At 44.6% G+C, this 27,646-nt stretch overlaps 1 protein-coding gene across 2 annotated transcripts in view; it reads right to left on the reverse strand.

The window, feature by feature from the left end:
* Positions 1-27,646, reverse strand: part of HDAC9 (histone deacetylase 9) — a 2,824,806-nt gene that overhangs the window by 2,510,385 nt on the left and 286,775 nt on the right. For both annotated transcript variants that reach the window (XM_078663676.1, XM_078663675.1), the window contains one exon: positions 20,031-20,146. In XM_078663676.1, the coding sequence (XP_078519802.1) occupies positions 20,031-20,146 (116 nt within the window). The remainder of the gene's footprint in view (positions 1-20,030; positions 20,147-27,646) is intronic.

Genomic DNA, 27,646 nt, shown 5'->3' on the forward strand with positions numbered 1-27,646 from the left:
TCCTCCTTTGAAATAGAAAAAGCAGCAGAGATGTGACTAACGGCCAGAGCTGCCGACGTTCGAACTGAGGAACCAGTCTCTAGTCCCAGCATCAGCACAACATCCTGTGATCCTGGGCACATCACTTAATCCTGCTTTGTCTAATACCCTTGGGCTAAATGTGCCCTCTAAGAAGCTGCAAAAAACCCTTTTAGTCAAACACAGCCTCCACTTAGAATAAACCAAAGGCCTCTAAATCCCCACCTTGTATCCATCCTCAGACTTCTGAAAGGAAGGGACCTAATTAATCCCTCCGAACATTAGATCCCTTATCTCTAAATATGACACTGTCTAACAGGAAACTTGTTTTTGCAACTTTGTGCTCTATACAAATGTGTTGAATATATTAGCAGTCAGCTGTCATGCTCTACATTTATTTATTACTATATGAGTATTCCCCTACAGAAGTGTCCTTACATGTTCACGTTTTGGGCGAGCTTTCACTAACACATGTACCGGTGGTAATACATACATCCCAATAGGCCAGACTCAGGAGGCAGATTCCCGATTTTGGAAGCCAAAAATGGATTTATTTTGGCTGGATGCCGCCTGAAATTGCCTCTCCTTCAACAGAGGTCAATAGGGGGATTGCATTCGCCCGATAATTTTTTTAACATCTCTCACTTTCCCGTGTCTATTGTATATCTAATAAGTCTAAGGAAAGCACTGTCATCCTTTGGTTTTGTATATGCTCTAGAAAAGGGCTAAATCAATAAACATAATGACAGCACTACATTATTGCCATCTCTATGGCACTCTTTCTGCCACTGGTACGGCGCTGTAGCACAATGGAAGCCCAGGGCTGAATATTCCAAACAGATCAGAGCTTTCCTCCAGTGCAGACCAGGGTCTGGTTGGACTTGGAAGATGTGTTAAGTACTGTGACGGTGTGTTACTTGGTTAGCTGCATGTGTGACCGGTCCCTGAACCAAGGCACACGGCAGGCATGCCATTGGCATCGCAGCTCTATATGTGTGTGTGCAAGGCAATTGCTGGTGGTAGCCAGTGCTGTTGGATGCTGTAATAGCCAATTCGTGTTCCATTTGTGCTGGGTTGGTTTTATGATAGGAGTTTTCTCTTAATGTTTGTTCTTGTATGAGAGCATGTGGGGTGTCCTGGTGCAGAGTGTCATAAGCACATGAGCTCCAGATAGAAGGCAGATGTGGTCTGCGCTGTGTTCTGTCCAGCCAGAGTTTGTCCGCACTGTCCACACCCAGAGGGCGAGGGAACCAGTTGGTAGTAACAATAAAGGTGAGGCAGGCAAGGAACACGTGTGTTGTGTTAAGGGGTGAGAGAGCTAAGATGTGAGAAACAGAAGACACAATGGGTAGAGGAAGAAACTACTGGGAAAACCTAGAAGCGGAGAGGAGCAGTACTGGTGGTCAGAGAATGTAATAAAACAGCTTGGAGCAGAGAAGATCAGGACTTTTTTTGAAAGGAGGGGGTAGGACCTGTCCAGACAAGGGGATCGGGAACAGCCTGGAAGAGAGGGCGTCGGGTACTGCCAGGCTGAAAGGAGGAAGGACATGTGAGGAAGTGTGTACCCCCAGACATATGTCAAGAAGCCAGATTGTCTGCGGTCATTCTGAACCCAATGTTCCCAAAAGCATTCAAGTGAAGCCTCGTTCTCACCAATGAAATACAGGAATGACAAACCACCCCACATCACAGAGCATTGTCAAGGCTTACAACTAATTATGTAGCAAATGTGGGTGCTCTGAAGGGTAAAATGGAGTGTGCTTGAAAACATTTCTTCAGATGGACGAAAGACTGCAGATGGGGGAGTGAGTCTGGAAAACTGAGTAGGGAATACTGTCGTACCTTAATGTCATACCAAAAGACTGAGGGCAAAAATATCGAAAGGTAAGTATATATAGACTTTCTATGCCCAACTCCTCATGTATACTGTGACAATACGTATATCTTCTGGTGTGGAGTTAAGAACAGTGCAGCTATACTTCTTTATATGCACTTACCTTTCAATATTTTCTAAATCCTTGTGCCTGAATCTGTGTGTCTGTATAAACCTTTCCTGGAGCTACAGTGGAAAATACTTTTTTAAGTACAGCATGGCAAGGAAGTCACTGATTATTTATGAATAATTAAGTGCCAGGGCCCAAGGCATTTCATAGAACTCCACTGTAGCTGGTACCGTTAACAGCCCTGCTACGTCTGCCGGATACAATTCCAGCATTATCTTTGTGCTAGGTTTATCATTTTTAAGTTAACACTGCTCTGATAAATGCAGCAGAAAATTAGAAACAGAGCACCACCATGTGGTGTGACCTCATAAAAACTTGCTGGTGTTATGAAATTAGTGCGAGTGCCGAGCACTGGAAATGCCGGCACAAATTAAGCACTGATAGAGAGGATTTACCTATGAAAGTATATGGTGTAAAAGGGATGCTTAAAGTTTTAGACTTTATGTGAGATTACACTGAAGTAAAAAAAATTGCACACAGGCTAGCTTTAGCAAACATTTCAAGGGTCCTACGGGAAAAACATGGAATTCTGCTGCAGTCGTAGATCGATAATGTGCGCAGTAAGTCTCCTGTGATGCTACCACTGGCACCTAGCTCCTGCATCATATAACTAGCACTAACTCAGACTAGTGACACATGGGAAGCTAACAAGGTTGGCACGTGAACCACTACATTTTTGACTTGCCCACAAATGCATCATTTGTCATAGCAACCACATATTTCCAATGGAAAATATATTAATTTGTTGCCATGAACAAAAGGCCTATACGCCCACTCACACAGAGGAACAAAAACTAGCAGCACATGTCGCAACAGTTATTATGAAACATTTGCAGGATGAATCATACAGGAAAAAAGGAAAATGGCAAGCGAGTGACATTTCAGATGGTTTTGACACCGTGTGCCATTATTCTGAGAAATCCTGGTACACAGAGTGAAATCTTCTAATTAAAGATACATATCAACTGTGTTTTGCATGTTAATCGCCAAGTGCCAATGGCTGTCTGGACACAGCCGTAAAAAAAACATAATAACAGTTTTTGAGGCACTCGGATACAAAACGGCTCAGGGCTAGCTTCAAATGTTAAACGTTTTGTTCATTTGTACCCTTATATTAGTACATTGTTTGCAGTCTTCCAGGTAACAAATGGTTCATGAACTAGAATTTCAACTTAAAATAAATCGGTTCAGCAGCAAGAGAGCGAATTTTCCTTCAAACCATTTTGGAATTTGCAGTCCTTTAATGGATACCCTGACACTTGTGATCTGCCTGGATGCCTAAATTGAAAATGTTTATTGTGGCAACAGAGGAGCACATCCCCACTCCTTGTGAGAATGATGGAGTTAGGGGACTAGAACTAGAGGTCCACAATCCAAGATATAGATTTGGTGGCCATCTTTGACCACTACTCAATCCAAGATGGTGGTACTTGAATGCCATCTTAAATCAGTAATAATCATCAGCCGGCAGAAAGGATAGTTCATCATATACTTGATGAGCCAGTAATCATGATTATTTCAAGATGGCAGCAGAGTGTGTCATCTTGGATCGTGAAATGGTAATTTAAAGATGATTGATGCAGTTTGCCTACCATTAATTAAGATCAGTGAACTTCAATGGTAAAAAAAACTCCATCACTGCTATAATGGGCACAGCGCGAATCTGTTGAACTGGGGAAACACCCGGTTAGAGATTATATTTTAGTTAAAATGTCACAGGGTATAGAACCTTATTTAACTTTTATGACTAATGCCCATGATCGTTTTTTGGTAACCCGTTTTAGACTAAATTATATACACCACTTATCGGCAGTACCGGCAGGTTTTATTATAAACTCAGAAGAGAGAGAGCCCTGCGGCTGCGACATGAAGTCTCCGCAGGACACACTTCACCTAGTTTTATTATGCCCGTACTATGCCTACCCCAGGAAACTGTTTTTGAAAGAGCTGTTAAGACGAGCTAGATTCAGGCAGGCTGGGGTAGCTTTGCGGTTTTAAAAAATGTCAACTGATGTTTTTACCCTTTATTGTGTGACAAACTTTTTAAAGGCCGCTTTAAAACTACGAATCACAAAGGGGGCCTGAGTACATCAATGAGGATATGCATAGTAGGTTAAGGACTTTCCTCGGATGATATTATATATTAGCCCATTTTAGCAAAACTGTATTTCTGTGAATCATTTTTTTATGACTGTTATTTATATGCTTTTATGGTTTGTTTATCAAATCGAATAAAGATGATTATTCATTATAATGGGCACAGAGGACAGGAGTACAGAATATGAATGAAGGCCCGCAAGGCTGTTGGCTTTGTGAAGCGGGCTGCAAACACCCAGAATTTGCTGTTAATGGCCTCTGAGGCCAGCTGTTTTTGGAGGTTCGACAACTGGGTGCATAGAGAGGAAAAGGGCATGCTCTGCACCGAGAAGTGACTGTGCACTGCTTCAGCTGAGCCTGGTGGGTTCTGGGAACATGGACATAGGGTGTGGAAGGAGGACACACTATGGCCTGGGCGATGCAGCAGGTTACGGAGATAGAGCACAGACCATGGCCTAAGATCAATCTCCCTGCACATAACCATACCTATGTGGCTGAACTCAGCACACAGCAAGCTCCTACTTTAGCAAATGACACATGTATAGCATGAAAAAACGAAAAAAATATCAATGAAAAAACTTTGATAAAGGGAAGCTGTGGGTGCCATATTGGGATCTGGTTACATGGATAAGGATATTATTAGGATAAAGACCACACACCCTGCCCAGAGCCTGTTTGCACAGAATGTGACTAAATGGCATGCCCAGCCCATCCTGCCTGCTAAATGTGGCTGAAAGCTGTGCCCAGCAGGCTGTACATGCAGGAGAATCAGTACTGAGAGAGCGCAAACTGATATAAATATATGAGTACATCACACTTACCTATAGAGAGCATAATTCATGAAGAGAAATGCCATGAGTGCTAATAGTATCTGAAATTATATTCTAAATGTATAGCTAATATAGAGATTTAAGTAGAAGTGGAACTAATACAGAAATGTGTGACATTATATGATTTTATTAGACGTGATTATTTTGAATCTATGTCGTGTAGCTGTTAACATATAAGATGGTCTGTGGTAAAACGCAGAACGTGGTAGGCCTCAGGGCCAGAGCTGGAGCTAAAAGGGAAGGTGTTTCTTTTCACGACACAGATTGTTTAACGTTTTTGGTCATTGCATTAATGGGCCATGATTTGGAGTAATGTTTTCCAAATAATAGAATAAGAGTTTTAACATGCTTTAATTAAATGAAGAAATTGAATGCTATAATCATAATGTGAAATATTGTAGGCCTGAAATGTTTTAGCATTGATTTACACGTACATGTCTGGGCTGAGAAATGTTGCAAGCTTTTTTAGAAGTCTATGAGAGTTGGGTTCTTGGCGGCAGATATCTGTCTGCAACAGGAAAGGGGGAATCCAATTATAAGTGAATGAATAGAGGCCTGTTCAGTAGACGGCCCAGACATGGAGGAGGGTTCTGGAATGTTTAAGGGGTATCAGCGGGCCGGAGAAGAGACTGAGAAGCAAGGTCAACTCTAACGTCTGAGGCCCAATACAAAGCATCATGGAAAAAGCCTGGAGTTGCACCACGTGAGAGGCGTTTCGCAAGGGGCGTCTCAAATGTTGTTGACTGTTTTGTATTAGGGACAGCACCCCTGGGTGGAGTTAGAGCAGAGACCTGAGGACCCTTTAGAGAGCGGATGGGTAGGCAGTGAGGGGTCATGACTGGAGAACTTTAGGTTTTCACCAAGAGACTTAGAGTGGGTGACTTCCCTTGGGGGTCATTCACTGCTGACACCTTTGTTAGGTTGGGATTTGGTTAAGTAGGGATACCATCTAGAACAGGGTAGGGACGCCTAACCTGTGTTTGTTTTCCTCCAACCTAAATGAAGGAGAGATATGCGTCTATGCTGATAGCTTTGCTATTTTTAGAACTTGTGTTAGTGATTTCTGTTGCTCGTCTGAGGGCTTTTCGAGAGCACATGTATGTAATTGGACCTGTGTATCTCGTGAATCTCATTCTGAGATGCTTGTATTTGCAGCTCATTATATCTTTACAATAAACTTTTGAAACCTAGAAGTTGTCCGTGATCTTTGAGAGTAGAGTCCTTTCTTGGGTGAACTAATTTGCAGATAGGTGTACTGTTTCCTTCCAAGACAGGCAATAAAGGTTCAGTCGACCAGAACGAGGTTTGGATCAATAGAGATAAGGTATCGATCAAAATCTCGCCCTTTCAGTTGGTAGCTATAGAGGATGGTTGCCTTCTTGAGGACGGTGACCTAGGCCAGGTTAGCTTACCCCAAGGCCCCTAGAAATCGATGATCGGAAGAACAGCCCGCAGATGAAGATCCGGATGACGTGAGACAGAAAAAGCAGCAGTATCGGTCGAGAGTGAGTATAAAGGGTTATGCGTGTTAGATTGCGGTGTTTTTGTATTGTGTCTATGTTGTAATGTCTGGCGGAGTTGAATGTCTGTAGAGTGACTGTGGAACAGGTTGTGAGCGCGCGCAACCGGTGGAAATCTTAAGTTCAAGGAGAGCTTAAGTGGTTCGGGTGTATCGGACACCCAGAGTAATTGTCAACTAGTGTGAAGGGGGTCATGAGGTACCATTGATCACCCGAGAGACCGAGATAGGGGGAACGTAAGAGTGAGTGCGTGAGTAACGGACGCTGGTCGGAAGTTACTGTGTGTGTAAGCAACCTATCAGAGAGACGATAGACATCTCGTCAGTTGTGTTGACAATTACAGATAGACTGTGGACGTACAGTCGAGAGAAGTGACCGCTTGGTCGGAAGTAGTCATTTTTCGGTGTATGAATGGGACGCATGCATAACCGGGAGACGAGTTGAGAAAGGAGGGGTGCTGCTGCGAAGCGGAGAAAAGAGACGTCAGGTGGTGTCGCGCAGTGATTGGCTGACCGGAGAAAGACCGCGCTGTGATAGGCCAGCTAGCGAACACGTCACACAGGGTCGCGACGTGATTGGCCGACAGGAGAAAAACCGCGCTGTGATAGGCCAAGCTAGCAAAGCCGCGACAGGATTGGTGGAGTGTCATCAGGAAGTAAACAGAGTAGCGAGGCTGGATTTTGTGCGCATAATTATGAAGTGTTTTAAATGGTTGAAAGCGCTGTTTAAGAAAGAGAAGCGGGGATCGTATGAAGGGGAAGAAGCCCCGCCGGAGGGTACGCCAGCTCGTTACATGGCAGTAAACGTTGGGTTGCATACGATCCTTTGGATATCAGAGTGGAGTAAGATTACTGAAGGAAACGAGGAACTGACGTTCCCGAAGTACGGGACGTTCAGATTAGAGGTGTTACATCGATTGAAATCAATCATGACCTCAAAGAGACCCTTGCCTAGACCAACCCAGTTTGAAGCCCTTGATGCATGGCTTAGGGCAGCGCATGAAAGGAATATGAACAGACGACAAGAAAGGGTGAAACGCTCGGTAAGGGCAGTACAGGATGCCAGGTGGGATGCGGATGCTAAAAGATGGAGAGTGCATAATTTGGAAATAAATAAACTGTACCCAGTGTTAGAGGCGCCAGTAAATAAAAGCCCCCTAGAAGAAGATGATGAGAGCGAAACAGAGGACAGCCTGATAAACAGATTACTGACAGACAGGCCACCCCCGTATAATAGAGCAGGGGGAGAGGTCGAGAATACTGAAGGAGAAAAGGGGGGCAATGCAGGAGAGCATAGACCGCTTCCCAGTTCAGAGTGGGATCCTGAGCCAAAGAAAGAGTTGCTCCAGCCTAGTCAGGTGCAACAGGTAGTCGGTAGGTTTGTGGTACAAAGAGCGCCGGAAACGGAAAGCGCCACATCCTACCCATTACCAGATGCACTACAGGTACCTGTTACCATAGGTCCTATAATATCGATATATGACCAAGAGAGAGCAAAAGGGGAAGAACGGAAACGGAAAGACAGAGAAAGAGCAGAGCAGGCAAGGAGGAACGATACCACTAATTCCCCAAGTCAGATGCCGATACCCAGAGAGTGGAGCACCCCGATGCACACAGCAGGGGACCCAGGAGGAGATCCTGGGGGCCCTAGATGGCCAATGGATCTGAGGGGATCTGGACGAAAATCCTTTCAAGAGCTAAATGAGTACATGAAGCAGTGGGATGAGGCAGTGAAGGCTCAAAAGTGCATCAATGCTGCAGAAGCAGAAAGGGAAAGTCAGGACAGCAGAGCACGAACTCACTGCGGGGCTGGGGAGAGTAGCCCGGAGTGGGACTGTAGAGGGAGTAGGGGAGTCACCCATTGGGCCCGGAATGGAGGTAGAACAGACCTGGAAAACGGGGGCCCCGGGAGTGGAGGGGTGGAGTGCCCAATACTCAGTGAAGGGGAGAGGAGAGCGCAAGAGTACAGGAACAGCTTTAAGTGTCCACACTGTGTGCCTGCCACCAGAGAACAGAATGGGAGTGGTGAGAGGTCGCACCATAGTCCCTGTGATGACAGAAATGAGCGCAGCCCAGGGAATATGGGGAACCAGGAAGGATCGTATCGGATACTGAGCGATACGAGGCAAAGGGAGTGTAGCGACCAGAGGGAAAATAACAGAGAGATGTGCGGTGAGAGGAGAGAAGAAGACGAGAGTGGGCAGAGAGAGAGTAGGGATAAAAGGCCCGTGTTCCATCACCTTCCAAGATCGGATGGCCGAGCATGGGACCTGGAGAGATGGGAGCAAGGGAGGCCACCCATTAATTCTCCTGAGCCCAAACGCAGAGCTCGAAGTTGGGATGGTAGGGAGACCAGTGAGCCCCCTTCAAAAGACATATTGCGAGCTGAGATAAAAGCCAAGAGACTTGATGTCTCCAGCTTAAGGTCAGATCTGGATGACATGGTAGATGGTACCCTGCCTTTAGAAAGAATGGAAATGTATGAACAGGATGAAATACTGTATATGGCAAAGGACATCACACGAAAGGCGAGAGCAGTCCATGAGAAGTTAGTCGAACTAGCAGGCAAATATATGGTGGACTTGTCAAGAACCAAAGCATTACAGGGTAACCACAGGCTACATTACTCAGATCGAGATCTAGATGAGAGGAGAACGATTGGGCTGAAAACACACATAAGGGAACTGATTACTGGAATAAGGACATGGAGGGCACTAGATAAATGGGAAGAGAGGTGGTCCAAGAAAGGGACCGGCAGAAGAAGCATGATTGGTATAACACCAGGACAGCAGGGAATAGAAGCTTACCCTTTGCGTGAAGTTGCCAATGGGAGCTATGTACATGTCCCTTGGAGTAGGGGAGATTTAGCTGCTTTTACCACATCTTTCCCCAAGTTACGAGAGAGCCCCGTGGAGTGGTACAAGCAAGTCGAGAGGTTTGTAAAGATCTCAAAAGTCCTATGGATAGATCTGAACACGCTGTTTGACATTGTAGTACCAGGAGATCTGTGGACAGCATGCAAGGTTAGCGCTGAGTGGCCCACAACGGAGCCAGAGAGAGATGCTAGGACTAATGGGCCGTCCGAGATCGTGATGGCAAAATTCGAGAGAGTGATGACTTGGCTGAAAGAAAAAGTGCCAATGCAAGACATAGATTGGGTCAGAATAGACAGAACGAGACAGGAACCCAAAGAGACAGTCCATGAATATTACGAGAGACTGCTGAAGGCGTTTAAACAGTATAGCGGCTTGGATGTAATGGATCCAAAGGACATAGGGCAATTCGTGTCCAAGTTCGTCCTGGGACTGAGACCGGATATTAGTTTAATGATTCAGCAACACTCGATTTGTTGGCAAAGTAAACCCCTAGATGAAATACTGAGATATGCCAGGTACTGCTGTGATGAGGTAGACTCCAAGGCTAAGAAACTAAAAGAGAAGCTGATGGTGGTACAATTGCAGACAGCAGGAAAAGGGGGACCGCAACAACAGCAGCAAGGGACAGGTACAGGAGGTAAGAAGCAGTACAGTCAGAACAAGGGTAATGAGGAGAGTACTACCTTTAGACCCAGAGTAGACATAGCTACCTTGAAGAAAACGACTAGGTGCCACCAGTGCAACGAGTTGGGGCATTGGAAACGCGAGTGCCCTTACAATGTAGAGATCGGAGAACAAGAGATAGAGGAGGAAGAGGTCCAGAGCGCACCTATGAGAGGGGCGACGCCATACCAAGGAAAGGTGCTCAAAGGGGGGGCTCCTCCCCGAGCCCAGTTCCCGCAACCTCCTCGAGTAGGGAGTATGGGTAAGACCTATAGACAAATGCCCCTGTTTATGGAAGGGGAAGAATGCTATTATGTGGACCCATTAACCGGACAGAGAGTGGAAAGAGAAGACTGCACCCTTGGGGCAGCCTTAGAGGTAGATCAGAGGGGACCCTATGTGGAAGCAGAAGTAGCAGGGTGCCCTACGACATTTCTGGTGGACACAGGAGCCACTAGATCCACGATCAGATCAGCTGCAGTTCCAGACCTGCCCATGTCTGGAGAGACCATACAGGTGGTAGGGGTCGCAAACAGGAGAATAACCAGCCAATTGACAGAACCGGTACAGGTGAAAATAGGGAAGTACAGCGATGAGCACCAATTTGTGGTTTGCGATTCAAGCCCTGTGTGTCTGCTAGGAAGAGACCTGTTGTGCAAATTGAATTGTACTATATATTGTACACCCCAGGGAGTGGAGGTATTGACTAATGATGATGATGCAGATTTCAAAGTTGCAAACTCAAGAATATGTGTGGAGCTGTACCCTACTTTGACAGTAGACGAGCTTCCCTGGGATTTGAGAGAGACAGTGGCATCAGAGGTATGGGATTTCACTGGGGAAGAGATTGGATTGGTCAAAGGGGTGGACCCAGTGAAAATTGTAGTGAAACCGCATGCTGAGTTCCCAAGAACACCCCAGTATAAATTGACTCCAGAAACGATTGCAGGCATAAAACCCGTGATCGAGTCCATGATTAAACAGGGAATACTGAAAGAAATCGTGGGTAGTCCATGTAACTCCCCGATTATGGGTCTGCAGAAACCAAATGGGAAATTTCGGATAGTGCAGGACCTTCGAAAGATTAATAACATAGTCGTTTCATGTTGTCCAGTGGTACCGAATCCATCAGTGATACTGTTTCAGATTCCATTCCAAGCTGAGTGGTTCACTGTGATAGATCTTTGTCAGGCTTTCTTTTCGATCCCTTTGGACGAAGATAGCCATTTTCTTTTCGCATTTAAGCTGGAAAATCGCGTCCTAACATGGTGTCGTATCCCTCAGGGGTATACAGAGAGTCCATCGATCTTTAACCAGCTTCTGAAGAAAAATCTTGAAAGTCTAGTGCTGCCCCAGAAGTCAGTTCTGGTCCAGTACATAGACGACCTCCTTGTGGCGTCAGACACAGAAGAAGCTTGCAGGGAAGACTCCATTGCTTTGTTAAATCACCTAGCTGCCAATGGGCATAAGGTATCCCCGGGAAAATTGCAGTACTGCCTGACAGAAGTGCAGTACTTGGGACACAGAATTGAGAAAGGCAAACGAAAAGTGTCACCAGATAGGATAGAGGCGATCATGAAAATAAATGCGCCTCAGACCCAGAGAGAGGTCAGGATGTTCCTAGGGATGGTGGGCTATTGCCGACAGTGGATCGTGAACTTTTCACTGAAAGCAAAACCTTTGCAAAAACTGACGCACAAGGAGGTGAGTGATCCGGTACCATGGGACAAAGACTGTTTGATGGCATTCTTACAGCTGAGAGAGGACCTGTGTCGTGCTCCGGCATTGGGAATGCCTGATTACAATAAACAATTCTTTCTTTACTGTTGTGAGAGAGAAGGTTGTGCGTTGTCTGTGTTGGTCCAAATCCATGGGAATGCCCGTAGACCAGTTGCTTATTTCTCAGCTACTTTAGACCCAGTAGCCGCAGCGTTGCCCGGATGTCTCAAATCCGTTGCTGCAACGGGTGTCAGCATTGAGAGATGTGAAAATATCGTCATGGGGCACCCGTTAGAGGTGTGCGTGCCACATTCTGTTGAACTGTTGATGACCAGGACCAAAACACAGCATCTGACCAATAGCAGGCTCACGCGCTATGAGCAAGTTATTCTTGCTGCAGAGAACGTGACCCTCAAGAGATGCTCTGTTTTGAACCCTGCTACCTTAATGCCACTTCCAAATGATATTGATGATGATGATGAATATACAGACCATGACTGTCTCGATGTGACTGAACTATGCACCAAACCCAGACCCGACATCGTAGATGAGCCACTGACCGACCCAGACGAAGTTTTCTTTGTCGATGGCTCATGTGTAAGAGACGAAGTTGGGCAGTTGAGAGCAGCTTATGCTGTTTGTACAATTGAAGGAGTTGTGGAAGCAGGGTGCCTGGAAGGAGTAAACTCCGCTCAGGTAGCCGAGATTATTGCCCTAACGCGTGCTTGCTTAGCAGGCAATCAAATTCGAGTCACCATCTACACCGACAGCCAATACGGGTTTGGGGTAGTTCATGATTACGGGCAGTTATGGTCTCAAAGAGGGTTCATGACTTCTTCAGGCTCTCCCATTCGCAATGGAGAGTTTGTGCGCTTGTTGTTAGAAGCATTGCAATGTCCAGCAAGTATCGCAGTTGTAAAGTGCATCGCACATACCAAAAATGAGGACTTTGTTTCGAAAGGCAATAGATATGCTGATGAAGTTGCGCGGTATTGCGCAGAACAAGGTTACTCTTTCACAGAGGTGGATGTGGGTGGAATAAATGTAAGAACTGAATTAGCCATGATACTGGAAACTGTTGATACTTGGGATGAACTGTCAACCATGCAAGAAAATGCTCCTGATTCAGAAAAGGAAACATGGGTAAAGGCAGGATGTGTAATGGGTGAGACTCATTTTTGGGTCTCAGCAGACGGCAGAGCAGTGTTGCCCAATGAGATGGTGAGTCCAATGGCTAGACTCATACATGGTCCCGTACACTTAGGGAGAGATGCTATGCTGAGAGTGTTTAGACAGACTTGGTACAATCCTAAGTTTAGAATAGCAGCAGAAGCAGTGTGCCAGCGTTGTGTGACCTGCCAGCAGCTGAATGTAGGGAAAAGAACACCAGTTGCACTAAGTCACATAGGAAGGTCTGGAGGTCCATTCAACAGAATGCAGATAGATTTCATTGAAATGCCAAGATGCAACCGCCTCCGCTATGTCCTGGTGGTTGTTTGTGTGTTCTCCAGATGGGTTGAGGCATACCCTACACGTAGGTGCGACACCCTCACAGTGGCTAAGTTACTGCTTAGAGAACTTATCCCTCGTTTCGGGGTGCCGGCCTTTTTGGAATCAGATAGGGGAACACATTTTAACAGCGAGCTTGTGAAGATGATTTGTGTTGCACTGAATATAGACCAAAAGCTCCATTGCAGTTACCGACCAGAAGCCTCAGGAATTGTGGAACAAATTAATGGCACGATCAAGTCCAGAATAGCGAAAGTTTGCTCCTCAACGACCCTGAGTTGGCCTGATGCCCTGCCATTAGTACTCATGAGCCTTCGTAGTACCCCAGACAGAAGAACAGGGTTGTCACCACATGAGGTGTTAATGGGGAGAGCAATGAGACTGCCATCTATTCCAGCTACTGCACTGTTAAATATCACAGATGATATGATCCTGGACTATTGTAAGGGGCTGTCTGACGCCATGCGTTCTGTGTCCCTTCAGGTGCAGGCTGCAGAGGTTCCAGCGTGCCAGGGCCCTTGCCATGACCTGTATCCTGGGGACTGGGTCCTGGTGAAGAAACATGTGAGAAGAAGCTGCTTGGATATTCGTTGGCGTGGGCCCTACCAGGTCATCCTGATCACAAGTACAGCTGTAAAGGTGGGAGGCCTGCCCAACTGGATACACGCGTCGCATACGAAAAGGGTTCCAGCACCTCTGGAAACAGCTCCTCTCTCGGATGGACGTCCAGCTGAGGACCAAGAAGCCATAGAGGGGGCTAGCCAAGCTGTAGAGGTGCCAGTGGAAGCAGGGAACGAGTCTGACCAAGCTGAGGACGGTCAGTACAACAGCGAAACAGAAGACGCTACAGAAGGAGAAGACAGCTGGGAGTACGAGTCTGACCCTGACAGGTCTGAAAGAGAGCGAGAACAGACCAGAAGGAGAAGGAGTAGAAGGGCACGTGGAGAAGCAAATTGGCCGCAAAGAAGAAGTTCTAGCCTGAGGTCAACTCCAGAAGCAACCCTTCCTCCGATATCAGAAGACTCAGACCCAGAAGAAGGTGCTCAGGGCGCTGAGGCACCGAACCGAAGGAGGTCAGGAAGAGTGCGTGTGCCTAACAGAAGATACTCCACACCTGAGTGGACATATCTGGCGACAAATGTCTGTGAAACCGGAGACAGGGAGGATCCGAGCGGTGGTGGTGTCCAGTTCTGAGCCCATTATCACCGTGGAAATACAACTGTTGGTACCCGGTGTCGAACAAGAAGGGTCACTAACATTCGTGCTCCCCAGACCTCCCCGCCTCAGCAAGTTAAAACACATGTTTCTTACAGAATTGAAATTCCCCGACTTTGGTACCACGATAACAGCACATGAAGAGCATACTCTTCGCATGGAAATATTGAACTATGCTATTGAAGCTGCAACCACAAATCTAATAGTCGATTGTTAAAGGACTTTGTAAATAAAGCCAGCAGAAGAAAAGAAGATTACCTAGCGCCCAGGAAGCAGAGAATTTTAGGGAACCCCTTGAGTGGATGGAGAAGGGCTAGGGTTGTCTTTTTGAACTGTGAAAGGACTTTTTGCGAAAAAGGCTGTCAGCCTCCAGCTGTGTGGATTCTAAAGACAAAAAAGGATTGAAAGAGACTGTAAAGGAACGAGAGGAAAAGAACTTTTTTTTTGCAAAGAGAAAGGGAAAAGCTAGATTGTCTGACGAAATGGAGGCCGGCACCCCGAACCGCAGAGCTAAATGTATAATAGGTACACTAATAGTAGGAGTGATAATATTAATAGCTTTAGTGGTAACAATTTCTTATGTAAAGGGACATGAGGAAGAGGTAAAGGTAACTGATGAGAATTCTGTAGTAACACTTACACCCACTGTTGCAGGTGAGAAAAGGGAAAACACTCAAGAGAAAGCGTTATTGGCTGCAGAAGCCCGCAGGTTACATGTAGACGAGTCCCAAGGAGACTTTAGGTCAAATGCTTATGCTAAACTTTTGTATGAATACGTGGATGCCATGGAGGTTAAGGATTGCTACGTCTGCATGCAGTTGCCTGCGTCTGTAGATGAAGGAATTCGATATCATCACCTCCCTCTGACGTATGGCATTACATGTAGCTTATTGCTTAGTATATTTTATGAGAGAGATAGTTTTGAATACTATTTCTCCAATTATGATTCTGTGTTGCCAGAAGTCCCGAATTATAAGCAGATGAATAAATGGGATTACTGGAAGAGTGAAGACAGATTGGCCAAGTTCTTCATTCCTTGGATTACCTTAGATACTTCACATGCCCGTAGAAATAATCTGACATGCAAGGTGTCAGAAGTCGAGAAAAAGTTCATAGGGCAGGTGGATGATCGTTACAGGAGACAAAAGATTTTGAAAAAATCAGGACAAGGGAAATTAGATTGGACCGAGGAAGAGAAGTCACACAAGAGAAAGGGTAGTAGTGGTCCAATAGCTTTAGATAAAGCGCAAAGAGGAAAGTTATGTCTTCACCGAGCCAAAACGTATTATGAAAATGTATACGTGGGTGAAGTTGACTGTGAACATGCTTTTAATTTAGAGTACTACACTAAGGATTTCCTGAAGGGAATGCAAGTGATTCCAAATGTGTATTTTGTATGTGGAAGAAATGCTTACGTGAGACTACCTGACAACTGGTATGGATCATGTTACTTGGCAATTGTCTTCCCCAAAATATATCATGCACAAGACTTATTGATCATTGAGGGCCAGACATCATCGAGGGGAAGGAGAGATTTAGGCGATGCAGAAATGGTTGGAGATGTCTTTGGAGCTATGTTCCCTCTTTTGGGAATAATCCTTAATGATGTTAAAATTAGACGACTGGCAACAGTTGTCGACAGGTTGTCTGCCAGCACTGCTCAGTCCTTAATGCTGGTAGAAGGAGAGATGCAATCGATAAGGGCTATGGTTCTTCAAAATCGGCTTGCATTAGATGTCTTATTAGCAAAAGAGGGCGGAGTCTGTAAGGCTTTGAAGGTCCAGGAATGTTGCACTTACATTCCAGACCTTTCAAAACCCCTTGAGAAAGTTATTAAGAACATAACTAATATACACAAAGAGATCGAAGACTTGAGTAGAGAAAATGTCTGGGAAAAGGTGGGCCACGGAATGAGTACAGTTGGAGGGTGGTTTTCCACCTTAGGCAAAAGCTTTATTTGGTATATCCTAAAGCCTATCATCATAATATTGATCTGTGGGATAATATTGTGGGGATTGGTGAGGGTATTCAAATGGTACAGAGCAAGAAGGTCAGAAAGGGCCCAAAGAGAACAGTTGCAGAGATTGGCTGCCATACAAGATAATCAGTACAGGAGCCTGAGAGCTCTGGAAGCGCAGAGAATGCCAGCAATAACTGCAGTTTAAATGTTAGTGATGACCCCGAGAGGTCATCAAAGGGGGGAACTGAGAGAGCGCAAACTGATATAAATATATGAGTACATCACACTTACCTATAGAGAGCATAATTCATGAAGAGAAATGCCATGAGTGCTAATAGTATCTGAAATTATATTCTAAATGTATAGCTAATATAGAGATTTAAGTAGAAGTGGAACTAATACAGAAATGTGTGACATTATATGATTTTATTAGACGTGATTATTTTGAATCTATGTCGTGTAGCTGTTAACATATAAGATGGTCTGTGGTAAAACGCAGAACGTGGTAGGCCTCAGGGCCAGAGCTGGAGCTAAAAGGGAAGGTGTTTCTTTTCACGACACAGATTGTTTAACGTTTTTGGTCATTGCATTAATGGGCCATGATTTGGAGTAATGTTTTCCAAATAATAGAATAAGAGTTTTAACATGCTTTAATTAAATGAAGAAATTGAATGCTATAATCATAATGTGAAATATTGTAGGCCTGAAATGTTTTAGCATTGATTTACACGTACATGTCTGGGCTGAGAAATGTTGCAAGCTTTTTTAGAAGTCTATGAGAGTTGGGTTCTTGGCGGCAGATATCTGTCTGCAACAGGAAAGGGGGAATCCAATTATAAGTGAATGAATAGAGGCCTGTTCAGTAGACGGCCCAGACATGGAGGAGGGTTCTGGAATGTTTAAGGGGTATCAGCGGGCCGGAGAAGAGACTGAGAAGCAAGGTCAACTCTAACGTCTGAGGCCCAATACAAAGCATCATGGAAAAAGCCTGGAGTTGCACCACGTGAGAGGCGTTTCGCAAGGGGCGTCTCAAATGTTGTTGACTGTTTTGTATTAGGGACAGCACCCCTGGGTGGAGTTAGAGCAGAGACCTGAGGACCCTTTAGAGAGCGGATGGGTAGGCAGTGAGGGGTCATGACTGGAGAACTTTAGGTTTTCACCAAGAGACTTAGAGTGGGTGACTTCCCTTGGGGGTCATTCACTGCTGACACCTTTGTTAGGTTGGGATTTGGTTAAGTAGGGATACCATCTAGAACAGGGTAGGGACGCCTAACCTGTGTTTGTTTTCCTCCAACCTAAATGAAGGAGAGATATGCGTCTATGCTGATAGCTTTGCTATTTTTAGAACTTGTGTTAGTGATTTCTGTTGCTCGTCTGAGGGCTTTTCGAGAGCACATGTATGTAATTGGACCTGTGTATCTCGTGAATCTCATTCTGAGATGCTTGTATTTGCAGCTCATTATATCTTTACAATAAACTTTTGAAACCTAGAAGTTGTCCGTGATCTTTGAGAGTAGAGTCCTTTCTTGGGTGAACTAATTTGCAGATAGGTGTACTGTTTCCTTCCAAGACAGGCAATAAAGGTTCAGTCGACCAGAACGAGGTTTGGATCAATAGAGATAAGGTATCGATCAAAATCTCGCCCTTTCAGTACAGAGCATTGCAAAATGTGCATGGAAATTGTCAGTGGGATCAGGGTGCCGGTGAAGTGCTGGCACTTATGTAGTAGGCTTTGCATGCTGGAGGATAGGGCAGATGGCATGGTAGAACGGCCATGCTATATCACCATAACCCACAAAGAGCAACCATGCCTTAGGAGCTCTGAACACATAAGGATTTGGTACAGGACATAATGACAGGAGACACTTTATAAATGTTTTTCAAATGTGCAAATCTGCATGACCTATAATGTATGCGAATTTCGAATTTCTAAGTTGCATTTAGTCGTAATAGGTGAACTGATGATATTGCACTACAAACAACATAGAAATTTTATTTGAAAGTGTGTTTAAATGTAATTTAGTAATGTGATATTTGTTTAGTAGGATACCATTTTATTAGAAATGATTGCTGTTTTGTGTTTCTTCATCGGTCACCCTGCTCCTACTCATTCCCCCTTCCATTCAGAAACCCACTGCAAACTTTCTCTCCTCACAGTTTCTGCGGACCTGGCCGGTGTGACGTCAATCATCCTACTGGTTTTCTAATTTTGTTTGCATAAAATGTGTATAAAAGTCCCTGTTTTTTGGAATCAGGGGCTACTTCTCACTGTTTTCCCGAAACTCTGTCTGATTTTATTGGGCCTTCTCTTACAAAGCATGTTATCAGAACTCTTTATGAGCATGATAATGTAACCTAGGGAATAGCTGATTATTAGGATAATGTATATCTCATGCTCATTTTGTATTTTTGTAACGGAGTCAGAATGTTGTGCCTGATAACTCATATATATATATGAGATGTGAGCCACTGCTCTGCACTGCATGGCAGTTTTTGCCTCCTACAGGTAATGCATATACGGTGCATATTTCGGGGCCCCGGGCAAGACATCTTTTGGGGCCCCTCTACGGAACAAATCTGAATTTCATTACCCACTTCCTGCTAATTAAAGCCTCCATGATTTCAAACAAAACGAAATATTATGTTAACATTTAACAGGATTACACAAAATCTGCTGAAATATGTCTTGGCTGGGACCCCAACAGTCCTCAAAGTGGCACAGGGTAGACAGACAGAGTCCATAGTAGCGATAGGCATAGAGGGAGAGCGGTTTAGATAGAGAAATAGAATAGACAGTGATTTAACGTTCACTTTCCCTTGGGGCCCCTTGGAAGGTGAGGGCCCTGGGCAATTGCCCACTTTGTCCATCCCTTAAAACGTCTCTTTGCAACAACTCTCTTTTCTTTGCAGTTCACATCTTTGAGTGGAGTAAAGTTGCAGATGTGTACTGAAAAATTAATCTTTAAAAGTTAGGGATCCCAAGCAAGTGGAATTAAAAGACACAAGAACTAAAAATAAACCAACTATTAATGTGGGAAAAGCATAAACTACCCTAAAAATATAAGCCTCAGGGGCCAACACAAAATCCTAGCAACAGAACTTAGTCAGTGGCTGCAACAGAACTCCACTGGAAATCTGTGAGAAAAGGGACAGATCAAACGCATGGATTTATTGAAATGAAAAAAGCTTGAGAGATCTTAAGAATACCTTATTTACATGCCAGGTTATGTCATCATGGCGGCATGACATGCATTAGAGTCCTTTCCAAGCGGTTGTCTGTTTTTAGAAAGAGCTGGCAGGCCCTAAGAGGGAATGAAGAAATGAGGCGGGCGGCAATGGTCTGTGTCTGTTTAAGGCAAACCATAGGATTCTTGACCCTCCTTTGTGAATGGAAATATTCATTAATCAGTTTTATTAATCTCTGCTGTTTTCCATCTCCTGTTTCTTCATGTTAGCTATTGTTTCCACTCGCGTGCCTGCTTGCCGACCTGGAGTGCGCGTAGGATGCTAAGGGGGGGTAGACCCAGGCGGCTGTGAGGGGGGGTAAGCGGCATTGTATCTGTGAGTCTGACATACAACACATACGTTCCTGGTCTCTTACATCACAGGTATTTGACTTACCTCCCCATGAGTGCTGGATGGCAAACCAGAACTTTCATTTTCTGTCCCAATTCCACTTGGACCATTATTTGGCGAGCCGGGGCCTGATCCAGGAGAACTGCTACTGACGGAGGACTCTGGAAATGAAAAGACATCAGAAAATGACGACTAATAAATAGGTATTTAGATAAGTGCAAATGTAAGGTTAGGGTAACTGCTCTAATTCAATGCCATTTTCATATCAAAGATGTTCTTCCTCCTTCTGTGTCTTGTTTCTGGTTCTTATGTTAAGGCATTTCTTGAGAAAGAAAGCATATTAAACGTCAATATAGAAAAGTCCACAATCGAGGGGAGTTCAACGTTGAATAACACGTAAATCATGATTACTGGAGTACCAAATGTTTGCAGAGTTTCCCCTTTTTCTACATTTATGGACTTACACAGCTTTTCATTGCAAACTGGATAATATTTGGATGATAGTTGGAGATAATTGTTTACATGACATTTTCTTATGAGTTAACTTTAAATCTTTTCCCTCACAACGTTGAAACTGGGTGGATGTCAGCTCACTTTTATCTTGCAACAATGTAAAAGGTGCACAAAAGTCCCAATGTAAATGTGAAAATCCACCTGCAAAAAAACTTTGCAAACTAGGGGCAGAATTGCGGGAACTTCACAAGAGAAAAACGTTGCAACATCAGGCACTAATATTAAACAGAGAGAATATCCTTTGTGATGACATTTTTTTTAAAGTGAGGTTAAAGAAATTGGCTATTAGATTACTTCCCATTGTGATGAAAAAAATATAACCGAGATTCTGATGTAGATACATACTAAACGTTGGTACATATCTTTGTTGTAAGATCTGGAGCTAGGTTATCACTAAAGTCCAGAACCATGTGAGTGTGTTCACTGGATATATTATTATTAACTACTCAAATGTATCTACAACTTTCCTATTACTCCACACATCAAATAAATTGTGATCAAATTACATTTAAGAATTGCTAATTAATAAAAAGCGTTATTTACTGTCTAAATGAAGTGTAATTATTGATAAAAAATATTAGCAAGGCCAGTCTCTCCACACAGACCGAGTGTTTAAGTTTAATTTATTATGCTTAGTTAATTAAAACCATTGCAATGCATATTACAAAATTCTTAAAACATCATTATTTAAAACCATTAAAATAGATCATAAAATTGGAAATTCATTACTGTTTACACCAAAAATAACTCAATACGACTGGTCAAAACACACTTTTTACATTGAGTGGTGAGCAATTCTGATCCCCGTATTAGATTGTTCCCGTCCTGTTCAGCCATGTACTATTTTTGCCGCTAGCGTTTTGCTTTTCACAAGATTGACCCTCTGGTGCTAGACAGACGTGTGCTGTGAGTTTATCCTTACTTACTATTGTGCGTCTGCTTATTGGACTGAGTCTGTGCTATTATCCCCTGATTTTGGCAGTCTTGGCATTCTTTGCTGGGCCATTGCGAGAAATTTCACAAATCTACAGTTTAGTTTAGTGTTTAACGTATTCAGGCAGACAAGCACCGCTTGCCTTCTGGTGCTGATCCCTTTTTGCTTGAATTGATCTTTAAGAAGCAGTTGGCGGGCTTGTTGCAGTTCTACACATAAGCAGATAACGTTAAGAATATCACCATTCTTTGAATTGCATAGCATGCAGGCTTCATTACAGACCGAGTGGGTGCAGAGTAGGTGCGGTGGGGTCCTGGTTTGGGGTCTCTGTTAGCACTCCGGTAATTAAATCTCCTGCATATCACCTAATTCAGTGCACTAGTTCGGTTGGCACAGTTTCTTAGTGAAACTGAAACCATGTTCTGGGGCGGGGGTGACCCTCACTTCTCCTGGTACTTGGTGAATGGTCGTGTCACCTAAAAGTCACTTCGCTGGTGCACCCGGCCCAGTTTCTTAAAGAATCATCGTTCGTGGGCTGAGCCCTGACAGTCTCCTTCCTTGGTTCAGGGGCTGGTGTGGTGTGGTAATGCACAGTGTTACTGCATGTGTGAGCCACAGCTTGTGTGAGCCTCTCTCCTTACCTGTTACAGCCCCCTCCCCCCATTAGAGCACATGAGCATCACCCCCTGCTGCCAGTGCAGCAAAAGTGAAAAATAAAACAGTAATAAAATGAATTACAGTTTTTTTTTCTGCTCTCAGCCTAAGCAGTGTTTTGGGGCGGGGCTGCTGCTGACTGGCAGAAGGGGAGTGGTGCTCACTCCACCAGCTTACACTGCGCAAGTCACTTTGGTGGGCTGTCTTGAAACAGCCAGCCTGACATGCGCAGTGTAAACCACTCCACCTACCTGTCTCAGACAGGTGGGTGGAGAGCAGGGCACAGGCCTGCTCATCTGCAGCATCGAGATTTGCAGAAGGAGGTTGCCAAAGGCTCCATGAGGTACTGTTGTGCTGCGAAAGAAGAAGAAATAAGGAAAAGACGGAGGAGAACGGAACTCGAGTATATTAAAAAATATATATCTTTTTGGCCCCCAATCGGTTCGGCTCTTGCTCCCATCAATGAGCCTCGATTGTTGAGTCACTGCCCACCTCTGAGAAGTGCACACCAAAAAGAGTATTTTATCGCATTGCACCGCACAGCACATTTTTTCAATGAAAAGTAAGTTAACAAACACATCGCAATCTTCCGCTGTGCACCCCTGCCACTTCTATTCCTGCCTTCTTCTCTAGTTTCAGACACCGTCTCTCTCTTCTCTCTTGTTCATTCACATCACCCATTCATTGCCTGCTCATGCCATTTCACACCCCAGTCTCACCATTTCTCTCATTCTGCTATTACAGTGCTCACTTTTTTGCTTGCCAATATCTCTTGTGCTGTCTCTCTCACTGTCCTTTGCTTCCCTCCAGAGTGCACACTCATACTTTAAGTGATGTAATTTCAACTCTACTGTGGGTATGCATTCATTGTTTTATTCAATGGACTGGAAGGTCAGTGTTTTTGACCAGGCTTTACCTACACTACTGTTGGGAAATTCAACAGTAGTCTAAATGAATGTAGCGCTACACTCAAGTGATAGAGTGGATAAAGTTCACAGCAGGCCGAGAAGTCAGCAAGCACTCAAGTGGCATAAGTCAAAAATATGTATAGTCCAGGGAACGTTCCTGGGCAAAATTATTGCACCTGTGAGGAGTCGTCAGTACATGGGCCTAAGGTAGCTACTCACGCCAACAAGACCTTGAGAATGCGGCATGCAGGCTCAACGGTTAACACACCACAAAAGTTTGTACAGAAAGGGAGGTTACAGCTTGTGGGGTGCACCTAGTAAATCCACATTCTATAGCAAAATATTGACCTACGCTTCACACACTAAGTCACAATGGCCAAAAAGCAGTGCTTAATTTATACCTGGTGGTTTCCGGTGCTTGACACCGGCACTTAATTGTGAGCACCTGCTCTAGTGACAGTCCACCACATGGTGGCACTGTCTTTTTAGGTCTCGCCTGGATATCGCATCCGAAGGATGCGTCCAGGCTGGAGACTTATAGCGAGCTGACACGGGGGAATGACGGACAAAAAACTGTCACGCGCTTCTCCCCGCTGGATTCAGCTGCTTGCACGCGCACCAACATTCACGCATGCGCACATCACAGGCACACGCATACACAGCACTCACGCATGCGCACATACACACGCATACACAGGCACACCCCCCGTCGCCGCCGCCGCACCTACACGCATACACAGAGACCCCTTCACACACACCAGCCCCTCTCCTCCCGGCTCCACTCACCGGTGTCTGGCGGGCGCTCCCCGGGTCTCCAGGCTCCTTCCCTTCCTCCGCAGCTGCAGGCTCTCTCTCCGCATGGGAGCCCCGCCTCCTCAGTGCGCCCGCTTCGCCCCGCGGGTCTTCACCCGGTCCCCCATCTCGGGACCGGGACTTTAAGGGAAACAGTATCCAGGGCTCCTTTCTGGTCACGGGAGCCCCGGGGCCGCAAAGCTCACGCCACTTCCTGCTGCCGGCTCCTCTTCCTGCACGTCAGGTCCCGGGCCAGCAGCCAATCAGAGCGCGGCCCGGGAATGACGTCACAGAGGTGTCCCGCAGTACCGCCCCCGGCCTGCCTGACTTCCTGGTCGCAGGACAATTCTACTGCTGAACTGGGTGACGAGCCCACAATCACACACCTCTCTGAGCGCTTCGCGCACAGCAGTCACGAACTGGAGCCTGGAGGTCCGATGATTAATGGGCCTGCCTCTGCGCAGGCCGCAGGCACATGATTACCCCGCCCACCCCTCGAGCTGAAGGCAGCCAGGTCTGTACCGTCTCTGTGTGGCACGCATCCATCACTGATTGTGGCCTGCCAATGTGGGGGGACCAGGGGGGCTGCCCGTGATTCGTGTAGCATGCATCTCAGGAGCGGCAAGCAAAGAACTGGTCGGTGCCCGATCGTGCAGCCTGCTTCTGTTGCGGAGGTTCTTCAGGTGCCAGTGTATTCAGGTATGATTAATTTCATTTTGAAGTCCGCTTTTCCTCATCTGCCGTTGTCAGCTGCCCCGTCTCTTTCTGTCTCTCTTGCTGAAACGGTGCTTTTTCCAAGAAGGTATTTTTTTTTCCAGGCAGCATATCACTCTTGTGCATAATTTGAATTGAGCTGCATCCAGGTATATATAGCCGGGCACAACTGGGTTGTAGCTGAAGGCAGTGTGGGTGTCTCAGTGGGATAGTATGGTGTGAAACAAATGTAAAGGGTGTATTTTTATTGTTCCTCTTGTTGAGTGCTTCATTAATATTTTAATGTAGCAAATTAAAAACACAACCGCTAAATTCAAGAAATTCAGACGGACGGAAAAGATCTCCAGGTGTTTTCAGGTTTGCAGCCGGCATGTAGAAGCAGCAATTACTGAGCAAGGAGCAGTAGAAATCTGGTTAGAGCCACTTCAGTCTGCCCTGGCCGGGGGGACCAGTTACACAGAAAATACCACTTTGTTTAGGATCAGTGCAAGCTCGCCAATAACAGCGGCTTTCCAGTAAGAACTGGACGCCGTGGGAAGCTTCTTGAATCCACCACGGTGACGCAGGCACATAAGTGACTGTGGTCTCCTTTCGTGTGCTAGAAATTAAAAAGATTTACTAAGGGATACCACAAATTGCCCGGAGTTCCACTGGGAAGGGCGTGAGGACAGGGGTCATAGGCGCAAAAGGGGGTGGGGCCAAATAGAGTCAGCCTGTTGTTCGCTGTTAAATTGCAAGTATGTTGTTTTGGAAAAAGTGTCCACAAATAATTTGAAACATGAAAAAATATGATTGTTAGGATGTTCTGGCCCGAGGCCCTCCTTCAGTTTTCAGACCCCCCCCCCCCACCCCATCCGTTTACAAATAGAATGTACATATAAAAATTATTTAGGCACATCATTAAAATGTTTAACTTTTCTACAAGAAATATTGTATATGTACTTTTTTATGCAAAGAAAATGTAAATACTGCATAAATGACTTTTCTACAACACATTTTATATGTACCTTTTTATGCAAAGAAAATTAAAATAGCGCATAAATAAAAATAAAACCATTGCCATTTACAGTACTAGTAGCTCAAACTTAAATAATGCGAGACCTATTGCATTGCAAATGCTTGTTTTAATTTTGAGATGAGTATAACAACAGTATTTATTAAGTAAATGTAGATTGAAAACGAATAATGCCAGCCTCTCATACTATTATTATAGCTTTGTGTGGCCTCAGATGGTCTGAATAGTCACACTTGTAGGTGTGTGATGATTAGGTGTTATCGTGGTACTGCCATTGCAGGGTATGGGTGCTGCAGGCTTCAGTGACCTTCTGAGAAGGTCCCCAGCACTTAATCTTTTACAAAGTAATCTGCAAAAAAGTAACAAAAAACAATCACTAGAATGATTAGTCTACTGCAGGCGTTGCACTCCCGAGTCACAGGATGCCAAAAGAGCAATTTCACTGCACTATATTTCAATGGAGTGTGAACTATCACTAGGCAGACCTCAAATTTGGGGACACCAGGAGTCTTCTTGGTGACCGAGGCAATGAATGAAATGAAGTGCTATTGGCAAAGTGGCCGGTGTTCGGGTTCAATGAAGGTCTAACGAAGAATGTGTGTATCGCATGGAGTAAGTAAGCTAGCCAACCGACAAGAGAGAGGTACTGGCGCCAGGAGTGCTATGCTGACTTGCGATATAAAACGCAATACGGAGAGTGCGAATAAGGCGATCTTCATTAGAATGGAGAATGCGTAAATAATAGTATAATAATTAGAAACAAGCACGAATGTAAAGTGACCTAGAAATACATGGCGGTGCAGGTTTTTATAAATAAAAAACGACTATAGCGGAGCAAGGGTATAATTAACATAGCGCCTATACCGATAACTGCAGCGGCCATAGTATAAAGCGGTCCTATGCATTATGACATGCCTGGACATACCTGAAAAAAGAATATGTGAATCAGCATGTGTTAATAGGAGTAAGAACGATAGAGGAGATTAGGAGCCCGTGTGACCATTTGGTGTGAATACATATAATATGGACATCATCAAGTGGAGCAAATGATTTTAATATCAGCCCAAATTTAAAAAGAGGCCCGTGTAAACAATGCGCCAATATAAACAGCGCTTAGATGTCTAATATACTAGAAAAATGACAGAATGCCATTTTGCCAACAGAAGCATCAGTATAAACCGGAGAATAGTGAAATCCTCAAGAAAACCAAACGCAATATTATGAAAGCGGTGGTTAAGTGGAACATTTAAGGTGAGCATGGCCAACTGTACGGGAGGTTAAAACAAATATGAGACATTAGGACGTTAAATAGCACTTTTATATCTTTTTATAGTTGACGTGTTGCAGAATAAAAGCAATGACGCAACGTGGACTACAGGCGGATGAAGCTCATTTATAAAAAGCACTATAAAAGTGAGGTGAGTGACCCCCCACGAAGAAGGATGTAATAACTAAAAGCGAGGAGTTTAAAATAACATACACTGATATGCTCTTCTTTCAGTCCGTGAAATTTAGCCATTAGAACAAAAGACCAGGACGATACCTCCAAAAATACACCGGTGGACACGCCATTAAAATTAATGACAGGTGTGTCTCTGAGAGCGGTGAGATAAATATATTCTCTTAAAACAGCAGAAGAATAGCAGACTAATTGATATTTTTAACACAGGTCTTGATTGAAACTTACCTGCATAGAAACTGAAAAAGGCGTAGTACAATGAAATAAAGGAGATCTACAAGATCATATTACAGGTATATTAATGAACAAGATGAGGGAAAAGAATGAGTGGTGTGACCGAGTGAGAGAGTAGGCCCACTATAAGTAATAACTTCAGCTTTAGATAACCCTGCGAAAACACCGAGTGTCACCATATAGGATATGGACATGACTGAATGAGAAAGCATGCCCACTATAAGCAAGAACATCAGCTTTAGATAGAAGATAACCCTGAGAAAATTCCGAGTGTCACCATAAAGATGTGGGTAAGACGGACCCCCATAATAACAAGAGAGGGTTTTCTGTTAATGAAGAATGGGTGATGCATAGTACCATTGGGTAATGCATAGTATAACCACAAATCAAAAGTCGAAGGGATGAATAATAGATAAAGATGTAAAAATTGAAATTAAT

Source organism: Lissotriton helveticus, chromosome 10 (assembly GCF_964261635.1).
Source record: "Lissotriton helveticus chromosome 10, aLisHel1.1, whole genome shotgun sequence".
Classification (NCBI taxonomy): domain Eukaryota; kingdom Metazoa; phylum Chordata; class Amphibia; order Caudata; family Salamandridae; genus Lissotriton; species Lissotriton helveticus.